The sequence below is a fragment of the Gadus morhua genome, chromosome 17, assembly GCF_902167405.1.
Source record: "Gadus morhua chromosome 17, gadMor3.0, whole genome shotgun sequence".
In the NCBI taxonomy this organism is placed as follows: Eukaryota; Metazoa; Chordata; class Actinopteri; order Gadiformes; family Gadidae; genus Gadus; species Gadus morhua.
The window spans coordinates 7,033,789-7,047,722 of NC_044064.1; the positions used below are offsets into that span (position 1 = coordinate 7,033,789).

General features: G+C 45.1%; 2 protein-coding genes across 2 annotated transcripts in view; both read right to left on the minus strand.

Moving 5' to 3' along the window:
- Window positions 1-1,175: 1,175 nt before the first annotated feature.
- Window positions 1,176-9,762, minus strand: rab1ba (zRAB1B, member RAS oncogene family a). The gene is made up of 6 exons (XM_030337489.1): window positions 9,463-9,762; window positions 8,182-8,254; window positions 7,330-7,425; window positions 6,850-6,945; window positions 6,160-6,291; window positions 1,176-5,189 (listed from the first exon to the last, which is right to left on the minus strand). Exons 1-6 carry the CDS (start codon window positions 9,474-9,476, stop codon window positions 4,995-4,997), a joined length of 606 nt encoding a protein of 201 aa, XP_030193349.1. The 5' UTR covers window positions 9,477-9,762; the 3' UTR covers window positions 1,176-4,994.
- A 3,614-nt stretch (window positions 9,763-13,376) lies between these two features.
- Window positions 13,377-13,934, minus strand: part of si:ch73-40a2.1 (tyrosine-protein kinase receptor TYRO3) — an 11,240-nt gene continuing 10,682 nt past the window's right edge. The window contains exon 15 of the mRNA XM_030337488.1: window positions 13,377-13,776. Within this exon, the coding sequence (XP_030193348.1) occupies window positions 13,431-13,776 (346 nt within the window). The 3' untranslated portion in view covers window positions 13,377-13,430. The remainder of the gene's footprint in view (window positions 13,777-13,934) is intronic.

Sequence of the window (13,934 nt, forward strand, 5' to 3'; positions counted from 1 at the left end):
TAAAAGAAAAAAAATTATAAAAAATATATATATATATATTTATTTATACACACATTACAGTATAAATAGGCTCCACCCACATACACTCCAGGGGGGCGTGGCCAGCACACGGCTCACTGTAGCCCCTGAGGAGTGTCTGTGCAGCAGTCTGCAGCGCCGCCACCGCCACGCTATAAATAACTCAAGGTCATCAACCACCCTACCCCCTCAGTGGGAGGGGGGGGGGGAGCAATGGGGGAAGAGGGAGATGTATGGGGGAGAGGCCGTGAAGAGAGAGAAAGGGGGTGGAGAGAGAGATGGAGATGTCTGGGTAGGGATGGAGAATCGAAGGGATGATAACGGAGAAATACCATACCTCTTTCTTCTAAATAGATATATTATCACTTTTCTATTCATCTTTTTTATTTGATATTCTCTAAATTTTTCTATGCCTCCTCTTTCTTGATTTTTTTATTCTCCCTATCATTTTATGAAATATTTTTCTCTATACATTTTTTTCTCAATTTTCCCCCCCTTTACTTTAATTCCTTTTCCGCGATTTTTTATTGCCTCCATTCTTTTTCAGAAGTCGGTTAGGCGGGACTGGAACCCGAGACTCCAAGGCTGAGGGTCAAGGGCTCTTTCCGTTGCATTACCAATGCACACAGCAACAATTGGGTCTGCAGTTATATAATATTACATTAGGACAATAGCACAAATAGGCCTACAAAATTCTTAACATTTCCATACTTACCAACCTGAGTGGACCTTGAACAGCTCCGTCTGTTGCTCCACCAAGACAGTCGAACGATCGGACTTGATGGGACTTGAATCCAGGACCTCCAAACGGATCACCACGAGCTCATTCCACTTCACATAGATGCTGACAAGAGGTCGGAGGTTCAGAAGAATCAATTGAACATGTTTGTTACAGATTGATACAGTCCATTGGTTCACCGTTTTACTCATGGTCTCGAGCATGGGTTTCAAAAATCAGAGGGACTGGGGATGTGTTTAAGACAAATAATAAATAACAAATGATTAGTCTGATTACATATACATAATAGCATAATTTATGGTGCGTTTTCTTGCACAAATTAGTCAGACATTTTCATTAATTGATGAGGTTTGTGCACGTCGGCGTGTGTTTTCAATGGCATCGAGACCAAACCAGTAAAAAAAACAGCACGAGGGTGTACATCGATATTTTTCCATCATTTTATTATATATATATTTATAATATGTACAGAAAAACAAAACAGTATGATCAAACTCAGCAGTGAGACAGTGCACCAAAGGAAAGTGAAAAAGCCAAACTGAAAAGAGAGCGAGCTACAGAGCAAGAAGAGAGAGAGAGAGAGAGAGAGAGAGAGGTGACAGGACGGCTGTCGTCCGGTCTAGTGCGTGGTATGATAACAAACACCAACATGTTCCTTTGTATTAAATCATCGGACGACAACAACAAACTTGTCATTGACGCAAACGACTCGATAAAAAAAAAAAAGGTAAGACAAATTTTTTTAAGAAAGCCTTAGTGAATATCCATCATAAATCACATTCATAAGTAAATCCAATACCCCCCCCCACTGAAGCGCACTCCTTCGGAAAAGCCTGGGCGTTCACAGCCCCTTCAAAAGGCCCCATTCATTCCAGTTCCTCCCCAGTCTCCCCCTGTATGCTTTGATGGAGCCGACACAAATTTCCCTCGTATTAGTTATTAATATATATATTAAAACCGCAAGAATAGCGAATACTTATTTTTTTAAAGAAAACATTCAAAAATCAGAAAGGGGGACGTACACTCACCAAGGTGTACATGTCTATGCTTTGATTGTGGGCCTCAAGGTGTCCTTGTGTAGTATTCAACCTGTACCCGAGTGACTTGGAGGAATACCGGAGAAACTGTTGCGATAAGCACAGGAATGTTAAACAAACGAAGCCTCCCGATCGCTCCAGCCTGAACCCGAACTACTGAAGGCCTTTTCCTCCACACATTCGAAAAACACAACGTCAGCTCAAGCGGTCCCAGGGGGGCTGTCGGAGGTTTACAAAGAAAAGGATGTCTTTTGAGTCCCATCTCCCCCCCTGTTTGCTCATTATGTACAGCCAAGGAGTGCCAAGGTGGAACGCTTAGCATGGTTAGCCTTACTCGCATAAAATAGACCAAAATGTACAGCCTCTCTTTTTTTCTTTTTTTTTTTTAAGTCTAGGTGCCAAGGCTTCTATCCGGACATACACTTAACTTTAAATAAAGAGGGGTGGAAGCTAGTTTGAGCGAAAAAAAAAACTAAAGAGAAAGACACTCAACACGTTTGCCCTCACTTGACACCTCAAGTCTCCTAGAAGCTGAAGTTGCAATTTGCCGCAGTGGCACAGTACGCAGCACGGTGGACTCTCCAATCCTTCCCCAAGACCTTCTCCAGGTTATTCTAGGGAGGAAGGAGGGAGGGAGGGGAGGGGAGGACAGGTCGATGAATGTCACATAAGGTGCCATTGAGGGAGGTGGGCCGGAGGCATCCCTAGGGGGCGGTAGGGGGGGGGGGGGGGGGAAATCATATCCGGTCTTCAAAAGCCCAGACCAGTCAGTCCCCGGAACCACTTTGCCGCGAATCGAGTCGATCCCGACACACGCACACACGCGCCCGGCTAACTTGAGCCAGGGGGACGTTCACAGAGGGGCCGACGGCTCCCGTTACACCGCTGCTCGGGGGAACGCGCCCTGCCTTCTGGCCTGCCACTGCCCCGTCCACCAGGAGGAGCCGGCGAGCAGCAGCCCGCCTCTGAAGGAGGATACAAAAGCGCCCGAAACAAATAAATAACAATCCCAGTCTGGAGGCCCCCCCCTCCCCCCGAATGCTACTTGTGAAATAGTGTTGTTGGTAACCATACGCGTTGCTATAGCAACACTTCAATCTTTTCCAGTTCTTAAAATAAAGAAGGGGGGGGGGGGGGGGGGGGTGCAGTACATGGGGTGAAGAAGCATACACCTTAACACCACATTCCTTCAAAAAAAATACCATGGAAATGGGGGTGGGGGTTGAAAGCATAGGCTAAGACCGCCTGAGCTGCAGCCAATCAAAAGTCTTGGTTGACCCCGGGGCCACAACACGACCCTTTTATACTTGAGGGGGATTTTAAGAGCCTCAACGCAACACATACAAAACAGGGTATACCAGAACGGGTGGTAGAACAGAATCTGAGAAAAAGGTGGCTGACTGGATGATGGAGAATGATTCCAAAAACACGGAGGCATGCAATGGGCACCTCGCCTAGAAACGCTATACCCTTGGACACACTGTAACCCACGCCAACCCCTCACACACACACACACACACGCCATTCCACTACCTAACTTCATTGGAGAAAAATCAACAAAAAACAAAAGTGAAACTTTGTCCTAAAAAGCCTCATGATTACAGTATAAAGCAATTTTGTACAAGCTTCTTTTTCCTCCATTAAACGCCTTTCCCCCTTCAAAATAAAGATTAAATGAAATATAAAAACATAACAGTAATTAAAAAACAGTTATTTAATAGCCTACTAAGACAAATCACAGAACATTGCCCAATTTGTTTTGTCAGGATAAGTTAAATGTCATGTTCTCATTCCTCCCCCCAGCCCGTTAACCCTTTAAAAACTCGTAATCAGTGATGGTATGCCTGTGTTGACGGTTCATGTTTGCAATATAATGTTATCCACGAATGAGCCAAGAAAGGCATTAGGGTTGACCTCCCCCTAACTCCTAGGCACAGGCAAGATATGTGACCCCTTCCCTTTGCTCGCACACAAACGCAACGCTTTTGACATCACGTCGACCTTTCGCTTTAGAATTAAAAGGGAGAGTAGTCAGGGGTTACGGGTGTCCGGATGGGGCCGACGGCGGACGTGGACGCGTTCAAGTGTGGAGTTGGACATAAAATGTGCAAGTGTTGGTGAATGGCGATAACCACCGAGAAAGGCTCATTTACACAAACTAGCATCTAGGTCACTGCGTGTAGGTCCACTCAATACTTCAGGCTATGAGAGTAAGGCAGTGGGCGAAGGTTGATAAGGAGGGGGGGGGGGATGAATGGTGAACGGTGGAGTGGTGGACTGTTAGGCGAATAGCCCTGAATATCCATGTGACGGCCGGGTAGCCATTTCACCACGCAAACCCCCGAGTTTTAGATCACTGTTTTGCATTTTCAACGTCCATGGTCGGTGACTCAAGATTCGTGTGTGTGTGTGTGTGTGTGTGTGTGTGTGTGTGTGTGTGTGTGTGTGTGTGTGTGTGTGTGTGTGTGTGTGTGTGTGTGTGTGTGTGTGTGTGTGTGTGTGTGTGTGTGTGTGTGTGTTCTCCAGAGGATCAAGCCGTAAGGACTACCGATTTGAACAAATTGGGTCACTTGATCAAGTTGTTCCATACATACCACCCCCACCCACCAATCCCAACCCCCCCCCCCCCCCCACCCACCCCGTACTGTGTAGGTTTCCGTGGGGGCGTGTACTAACCTTCTGTGTGTCGCTCACTACATCAGAAACATTTTCCGCCCTCCACATATCTAATGGTGAAAAAACTAAGTTGAACTCCAGTCACACCACCCCCCACCCCCCCCCCCCCCCCCCCCTTCACCCTTGGGTGACCAGAGCCCAACCTTCTGAAGGTCCGGTTGTATCTGTCGCCAAGCTGCCCCCCCCCCACCCGCATCCAGTCCTCGTCCAAAAGTCTGCCCGTGTCATCGGCGGTCCCGGGAGACCCCCGTTCTAACGGGGGGGGGGGGGGGGATGAGGATGACAGAAGATGAGGAGCCATGAGGCGAAACCGAAAGCCACAGCGGTGGCAGTGTGTGGTGGGACAGGGGACGGGGGGACTGAGTGCGGTTGGGGATAGGGGGGGGTGGTGTGGTGGGGGGGGGGAATTGTAAAAGAAGTGGGCGTGTTTGAACGGTGTTGAGGTGGGGTTATTCGATGGGCGTGTGGGTAGGGGGGGGGGGGGGTGATGTTTCAAGTCGTGGCCGGGCAGGGGGGGGTCCCACTTAGCAGCAGCCGCCGCCGGACTGCCGCACGGGGGTGCTGTCGATCTTCAGGTTGGGCTTGTCCCCGCCCGCCGTAGCCCCGGGGCCCATGCGCTTCTTGATCTCCGCCGCCATGGTCATGAAGGCCTGCTCCACGTTGGTGGCGTTCTTGGCGCTGGTCTCCAGGAAGGGGATGGCCAGGGAGTCGGCGAACTCCTGGGGGGGGGGGGGGGGGGAGACACGGAGTTAAAGTTGACACATACCACCGGGTGTGAGTGGGATCAGCCGATACAAGCAGTTTTGAAAACGGGCCTCTTCTGACATCACAGATGGACACGCCCACCTGTGATGGGCGTGGCCACAGGCGGACAAGCCCACCTGTGACCAACGAGTGATTCCATCACTCGTTGGTGATGGAATAATGCAGGCCAAAATAAAACAAGCTGCTTTTACCTACAATACCGAGAATGAGCTTTGTTACCTTAGCTTCGTTACACGAGAGGCAAGGCCATATACCACACAATCATCCATTTCAATAGGAGTTCATGAAATCGAAAGAAACATAAGGAAAAGAGATGGACCCACCTCTGTTCCTCTACTCGGGTCCCTCATAAGTCTAGATGTGTAATCCTCAACATGAGCCCATTGTGGATCTCACTGGGCATGCTTGTTACAGACCAGTGGTCAGCAACCTTTTCAACATGCAGTGCCAGTTTGACATTTTTCTCGTTAATGAGTGTACCTTAAGCAACAATATATTAAATCTTAAGTTGAATTATGACACAGCGAACAAAAACATTTCCAGAAGCCCTGGAATTGTATTATTTCCATATGGTCCACAATCATGCATTAACATTTTTAATGTGTTTTTTTGTTGTTATATTTGCAACATGGGCATACAAATTATAATTACATGTGTCCAATCTTAAAACACCACTTTCAGAAACTCATCCAAAAACATATTTGCACTGTGAGAAATGTTAAAAACAAGAATATATGAGAATGTTGGAACCATCCACATCAATATCTTTAAGACTTGTAAAGCTTTGCAAAACCATGTGAAGCCGATCTTCAAATCTTTTTTTTTTCTTTTTCAAATGTGCCAATGATTATGCTACCGCGTGCCAGTGGTGCCACGCGTGCCTAGGGTTGCCGACCCCTGTCACAGACGGATGCTCTGCTGTACCTTGGCCGTTGTGTAGTCCACCACCTTCTTGGTGGTCAGGTCACACTTGTTCCCCACCAGCAGCTTGTTGACGTTCTCGCTGGCGTAGCGGTCGATCTCCTGGAGCCACTGCTTCACGTTGTTGTACGACTCCTGCTCGGGCCGGAGAGGAGACGATCAGCGGGGAGGAAGGAGGGGGAATAACACGATTGCAAACGTATTGGAAATTTGATTGCTTAAATCGTTAATCGCTTAAGTAGGGGTTCAGGGAGGAGGACATAAGGGCTGAACGAGTCATCAAATTGAAACCGACATCGCGATTTAATAGAATGCGATTTGAAAATCACAAAGTGTGCGATAAAAAAACAACTTTGTGATTTGTTACTGTTACTGACTGGGGAGCAGTAAGATTTGTATTTATTTTTCTTTAACAATTCAATAGTTGAATAAAGATGTTATATCAAATCATGCATCATTTCATCAACACATTGGCCTGGCCTAAAGGAAAGAGCAGTTCATATGTTGACTGCTTCCAATGTTGTGTTGGTCATACTATAGAATGATTTATTGCTTGTTTAGTGAATGATACAGAACTTAAGGTACTTTAAAGAGAAAAATCAAACGCTAAATCGCAATTGCAATATTGGGCGAAATAATCGCGATTCGATTATTTCGACCAATCGCTCAGCCCCAGAGGGCGTGACATCACACCTGATCCGTGACGTCGTAAACGACGATGATGCCGTGGGCGCCGCGGTAGTAGCTGGACGTGATGGTGCGGAACCTCTCCTGGCCAGCCGTGTCCCACTGGGGGGGGGGGGGGGGGGGGGGGGGGGGCATCGGTTAGCAACAGCACATTGTGTTCATTTGCTACAAAAGGGTGAACGTAAGCTACGAGAATGACGGATGCACAATTCATTGATGGTAATGAATAGGTCATTAAGGGCTACCAAGAAACAACAACAGCACATTTGGTCGATTTGCTACGAGTTCAACGTAAACTAAGAGAGTGTGAACGTTAACAATTCATTGACGCTAAAGAATAGGTCATGAAGGGTGACCTTTACACAGAAATGCAGGGAAAGACAAGTTGGGGTAACTTCATAAACTTCTAAGCGTCTTTTGGCATCCCTATAATATTCTGTGTGTGCATGCGTGTGCATGTGTTTGTGTTTGTGTGTCCGTGCTCACAATCTGCAGCTTGATGGTCTTGCCGTCAAGCTCAATGGTGCGGATCTTAAAGTCCACTCCGATGGTGCTAATGTAGCTCTCTGTGTAGGTGTCATCCTGAGCAGAGAAACAGGGGAAACAGACACAGTCAGCTACAACTCAAACAAGAGGAAGAGGTCGAAGGAAGAAAAACACAAAAGGGAAATGCTGTACTATATTTAAAAAATATGTTTTTGGAGTAAATTTCACTTGGTAACATTTGTCAAACGTTACATCTATAGCAATGGCTGCTTTGCATCACTATGTTCCAAAAATCGGAATTCAAGAATTTCACATTTTGAATGTTGTTGATTAGTTGGTCTAAGATTAAACATTTAAATGAAGGCAACTGTACCGCCATATTCCTTTATAACAAGTTAACCCACTGTTTCAGCACGAAACAGTGGGTCAACTGTAACGAACACTTTGTTGTTTTTAGAAAAGATCTTGTAGGAAAGGAGGGGGGGGCGGGCGTTTTATCCCCATGGTTACGACCCAAAGCAACTTTGGGTACTATTTTGTACCCTACTGTTGTTGTGTATCAGCGTTATAATGAGCCATGTTGTACATGAAATGTGCCACACAACATGGCGTTATTTTATAAGTGTCAAAGAAGCTTGTTTAATGTTGATTTCAGTAGCAGTATTGCAATTGCATGGATTACTATGTTGAAGATCATACAACACATTACCAAATAAAAAAACAACAACTATAGGATCGAACTTGGGTTCACTGTCCCATTAAGATAAAAACGTTGACAATGTCACACAACACAGTATCTTGTCAGTCTTTAAAACCATAACATGTTGAGGTGCGTGTGGGGAGAATACTTACAGCGAAACGGAGGAGAAGGCAGGACTTCCCCACTCCAGAGTCTCCAATGAGCAGGAGCTTGAAGAGGTAGTCACTGAAATAAAACCCTGCAAGTCAGACCACGGACCAGGCATTTCCTACTTTAGGGACACAACGATGAAGAGGTGCTTTACACTATGGACCCATCCACGCCGAGTTTGGGCCCTCTGCACCCCTCAAAACATAAACAAGATCACGTGGGCGTTTCTTTCACAACACGGTACAAACAACAGGTGGTCATACTTGGCCAATCTCACTAGAAAGCCCAATATTAGCCTTCACCTCTAGGAAACCGATATTGGATCACACACACACACACACACACACACACACACACACACACACACACACACACACACACACACACACACACACACACACACACACACACACACACACACACACACACACACACACACACACACAGGCTGCAGCCTATTGTGCAATATCACATTCCCTGAACTGCGCATGTCCCGTGCTTGTTGTTATGTGAATGAATGTTAAATCCTTGCGGGCTGGGCCTAAATAGTCACGCTTCAATAAACAGTTACGTGTCCGTTTGTACACAAGACCCATCGAGTTGCGTACACGACGCTGATAAGTGCTGTCAAAAGATGTCGTCGACGAACCGGACTCAAAGTACAAAGAATATCCCTGATAGCCAGCGGTTCGCGATAGCGTAAAACGACCTGACATCACAACAAGCAACTTAAAACAGCTCGGCGTTTAGCCTCCTCTACCGGCGGCTCTGCGCTAGCTGTGGCGGTGTGACGTTTCACCGAACAATGTCTCCGGTCGCCACGACGTATTAAAACGGGATCCGGTGACCATCGCATGTCCTCTCCTTACATATGTAACCGAAACATATTCTAACACTGTCAGATAACACAAAGACACACACATTCAACCGCACAGAACCACGTTGACAATCGACTTTGCGCAGTACATCGGGAACGAATTCGTTTAAAATTCACGTCATGTAGCGGTGTTTTACGCGAACGGGCCGGGGAGGTAGGGCAGCGTAGTGGGACGGGACGACGTTCTGATCAAACCCTCACCAGACGAGGATCCCGTCCGCGCCCTGTTTCCTCACCGAACCAGTTAAAAAAAAACATAGACATATCGACGATAAAATACAGGAAAACTCCGAATAAACGCTACGACGTACCACAACGTCGTACCACAGCCTTGTAACACAGTATCCCCAAAAATAAGGACGCGGGTATACACCCCAATAGCGAAAAATAATGTACGGGTACTCACTATTCTGGGTTCATGATTCAGACTGGATGTTTTTTGTGTCTACGGTTCTCTGCTTCACAATCCGGCCGAACGATGACTTGTAGCTCTGGATACCGAGGTGCTTTACAACGGAGGTTTATCTCTCTAGCTCCACTGATAAAGGGGGTAACCGTGTAATCGAGATGATTTCACATAAAAAAACGACCAGACGTTTATCGTTGTTTTTCTCGGGCAGCGTTGGGGTTTTATTTTCCTCCCTTTTCTTTCTTCGGTGTTGTCCGTCCCTGGCTAAAAGTACAAGATGGCTGCGCAGGTGCGGCAGTGACATCAGATGACGTGGCGCCACGGACGAATCTAGAAGCACGCGCCTGTGTCGGGTCTTGTAGTCCACTAGGAGGGTCAGACGAGTAAAGAAGCCGTGTAGGAGGCAACAGTGTAGTCTTTATTATTGTTTATAGGTACAAAGCAGATTTTAAGACGTAATATATACTTTTTTCTCGCTTTCTTAATTTATCAATCATTAAGTGGGGTTCTACGTCTCTACATTTTCAGTATTGGAAAGAGAGACATTATATATTTATAACCATGATTGCAATTACCATTTTATTTATTTTTTATTTGACCTTTATTTAACCAGGAAAGTCCCATTGAGATTAAAAACCTCTTTTTCGAGGGAGTCCTGGCCAAGAGGCAGCAACAAATAACATATATACACTCACAATATTACACTCACAACATATAGACAGAAATTAAAATGATAAAAAACAGTTACAAGTAAATTAAAATTCATAAAAAACATCTACAAGTAAAAGAAGTGGTCTGAAATGCTCTCATCGTAGATTTAAAAGCGTTCAAAGAAATCATTTCGGTTAATTTAAAATCTTTTTGCAGCCAGTTCCATGTGGTGGGAGCAGAGTGGACGAATGCCCTTTTTCCTGATTCAGTGCGGGCAAATGGAACTAACAGAAGCATCTGATTGTTTGAGCGCAGACTGTAAGAACCAATACTTTTCTGTGTTATTAAATTACAAATATATGATGGCAGTAGCCCAAGCATGGCCTTATAAATAAAAGTGCACCAATGTCCCAGCCTCCTGGTGGACAAAGAGGGCCAACCCACTCGAGAATACAATTCACAGTGATGGGTCAGGGCTCTACAGTTAGTGATAAACCTCAGAGAAGCATGGTAAACAGCATCAATCTTACATAGACATTTAGCTGAGGCATTCATATAAATCAAATCTCCATAATCTAAACTGGATAAAAACGTTGCAGTGACAAGCCGCTTTTTCACCTCAAAAGAGAAACAAAATTTGTGCCTGAAGAAGAAGCCCAATTTAAGTTTCAATTTCTTAACAAGATTGTCAATGTGGGGTTTGAAGGAAAGGGAATCATCAATCAAGACACCAAGATATTTATAGATATGAACCACCTCTATGACATTTCCCTCAAGAGTGGACACTGTGGGGACAGTTTGAGGTACTTTCTTAGAGTTTGAAAACAACATTTGTTTAGTTTTTTCAGTGTTGAGGACTAATTTTAGTTGCAGGAGTGTGTGCTGGACTACATCAAAAGCTTTCTGCAGAGATTCAACAGCTCTAGCAGGAGTTGATCCAAAACAGTAAATAATTGTGTCATCTGCATAAAAATGCATGTTAGCATCTGACACGTTTTTTCCCAAATCATTAATGTACATAATGAACAAGAGGGGTCCTAATATTGAACCCTGTGGCACGCCCTTGTGGACACTCACAAATTCAGAACACAGACCATCATATTTAATACACTGAGTCCTGTCACTCAAATAATCTGTGAACCAGGAAACTACATGATTTGACAAACCCAAGCAAAAAAGCCTAAAACAGCATGGTCCACAGTGTCAAAAGCCTTTGACAGATCAATAAAAAGTGAAGCACAGTGCTGCTTCTTATCAAAAGCAACTAATATATCATTGATCACTTTTGTAGCTGCAGTGATGGTACTGTGTTTTTTCCTGAAGCCTGATTGCATCTTTGAGAGAAGATCATTAAATGTTAGAAACTCTTTTAACTGATCACACACAAGAGATTCAAGAATTTTTGACAAGGCACACAGATTTGATATTGGCCTGTAGTTGGTTAAAGCTGCTGGATCTCCTCCTTTTAATAAGGGAGTAACAAAAGCTGACTTCCAAACAGATGGAATTTTTTTGTTTTCAATTGAGAGATTAAAAAGGATTGTAAGAGGCTGTGCTACAAAATCAGCTGCTATTTTTAAAAAGTAGGGCTCTATTGAATCAGGTCCAGGGGATTTTCTGCTATCCAACGTTTTGAGGGCTTGATGCACTTGCTGCACAGTAAAAGGTAAGAAATTAAAGGGTTCTCCTGAAAACCGTGGAGCTTCTGTGCAGGGAAACACAGGGGCAGCTCCCGTAGAATCAAACAAAGAACCAGATAATACGAAATGATTGTTAAAACAATTTAGAACCTCAGTTATATCATAGACTGGGACCGAGTCTTTTAGAACAAATATCGGAAGAGCCGGAGGACTTTTACTTACAGATATAGATTTAATTACTTTCCAAAATTTCTGTGGATTATTAAGGTTCTCAGTTGTGACAGATAAATAATATTCAGATTTAGCCTTTTTAATAAGAGTAGTGCATTTGTTCCATAGTTGCCTGAAAATAGACCAGTCAGAGGCAAAATCACTTTTTCTGGCTTTGGCCCATGCCACATTACGTCGATGGATGGTTTCTGACAACTCTGGGGAGAACCACGGATTATCTCGTCCCTTACCCCTGAATTTCCCGATGGGGGCATGTTTATTTACAATTTTCACAAAGTGTTCCTTAAAGAATGTCCAAGCTAACTCCACGTCCGGCAAAAGACCTATGTGTCCCCAATTTACCAAAGACAAATCATGATGAAAAGCCTGTTCATTAAACATTTTTAAATTCCTCTTGAAAATAATACGTGGTTTACGTTTGGGGATCTTTGTGTCCCTGCAGGTAGCAACAACACAATGATCACTCAAATCATTGCAGAAAACTCCCAAGGATAAGAATTTATGAGGAACATTTGTGAGAATTAGATCAATCAAAGTGGACTTTTCAGATTTTTTAAGATTTGGCCTTGTTGGTAGGTTGACCAGCTGGATAAGATTAATAGAGTCACAGAAAGATTTAAATTCATCCGAATCTGCATTTAGCCAGTCCCAATTCAGATCTCCAGCCATTAAAAGCTCATTATAATTTAATTTGGACAAAAGATGCTGCAATGACGATAATGCCTCCTTTGTGGCCGATGGAGGCCCTAGCACCCGACAACAGTCATAGAGAGGGACTTTGCTATTTCCACCTTCAATGCCAAAAATTCGAATTGCTTAGAGATAGACTCAGACAGAACAATTGAAGCATCAAATCTTGATTTAACGAAAATGGCTACACCACCGCCTTTGTTGGGCCTATCACTACGAAAAACATTGTATCCGAGTATGCTAATGTCTTCATTTGCAATAAATTTTGTCAGCCAAGTTTCTGAGATGACCACAATGTCTGCATCTGTTGATCTAACCCAAATTCTGACCATGTCCATCTTTGATACTAAGCTGCGCACCATGATAGTGTCATGCATAAAGACATGGCATTATGCATGACAATACTACAGTTCTGTTGCTGTAGCTTCATAATAGGCATGACTGAAAGTCAAAGAACAATATAACAAGAGCAGCCCCTACCCAAAGTTTGGTGGCTGGCGCCACATATGCTGGCCATTGTGAGCATTGCAGTTTACAAGGCGAAGAGGAGCAGTTGTGTAAATGACTGGACATACAGATCATCACAATGATTGAGGCAGCAATTAGTTTGCCCTTGGAGTTCACATTTGTTCCTGCTCATTTGTTTTTCTCTCTCTCTCTCTCTCTCTCTCTCTCTCTCTCTCTCTCTCTCTCTCTCTCTCTCTCTCTCTCTCTCTCTCTCTCTCTCTCTCTCTCTCTCTCTCTCTCTCTCTCTCAGCTCTTGCGGTTGCCCTCTCCTGCTAACCCAATGCTGTTTGACATTAGGTATCCATCCTCTACTTCCTCCTCTTCGTTCCTCTGTGCCTGAGTAAGAGAGGGTGCGTGCGTGTAAAGGTTCCTAGCGGGCCCTTCCTCCGGTTCCTCCCCGTCCTCCTCCCCGTGGCAGGCAGCAGCGCTGCCGGCGCTGGCGGCCTCCAGGTACTGGTTGATGTAGTGGCTCTCCACAGAGGGCTCCAGAGGGGGCAGCAGAGAGAGCATCTCCTTCAGCCTGGAGCCCAGCTCCGCGAACCCCGGTCGCTGGGCCGGGTCGGGGTGCCAGCAGGTCCGCATCTCCTCGTAGCTGGATTGGGGGGGGGCATGGGTGGGATTATGGAGCCAGACAGACAGGGAGACAGAGATAGACAGACGGATAGACAGACAAATGAACAGAGAGACAGGGATAGATAGATAGACAGATAGACAGACAGACAGACAGACGGACAGATGTACAGACAAATG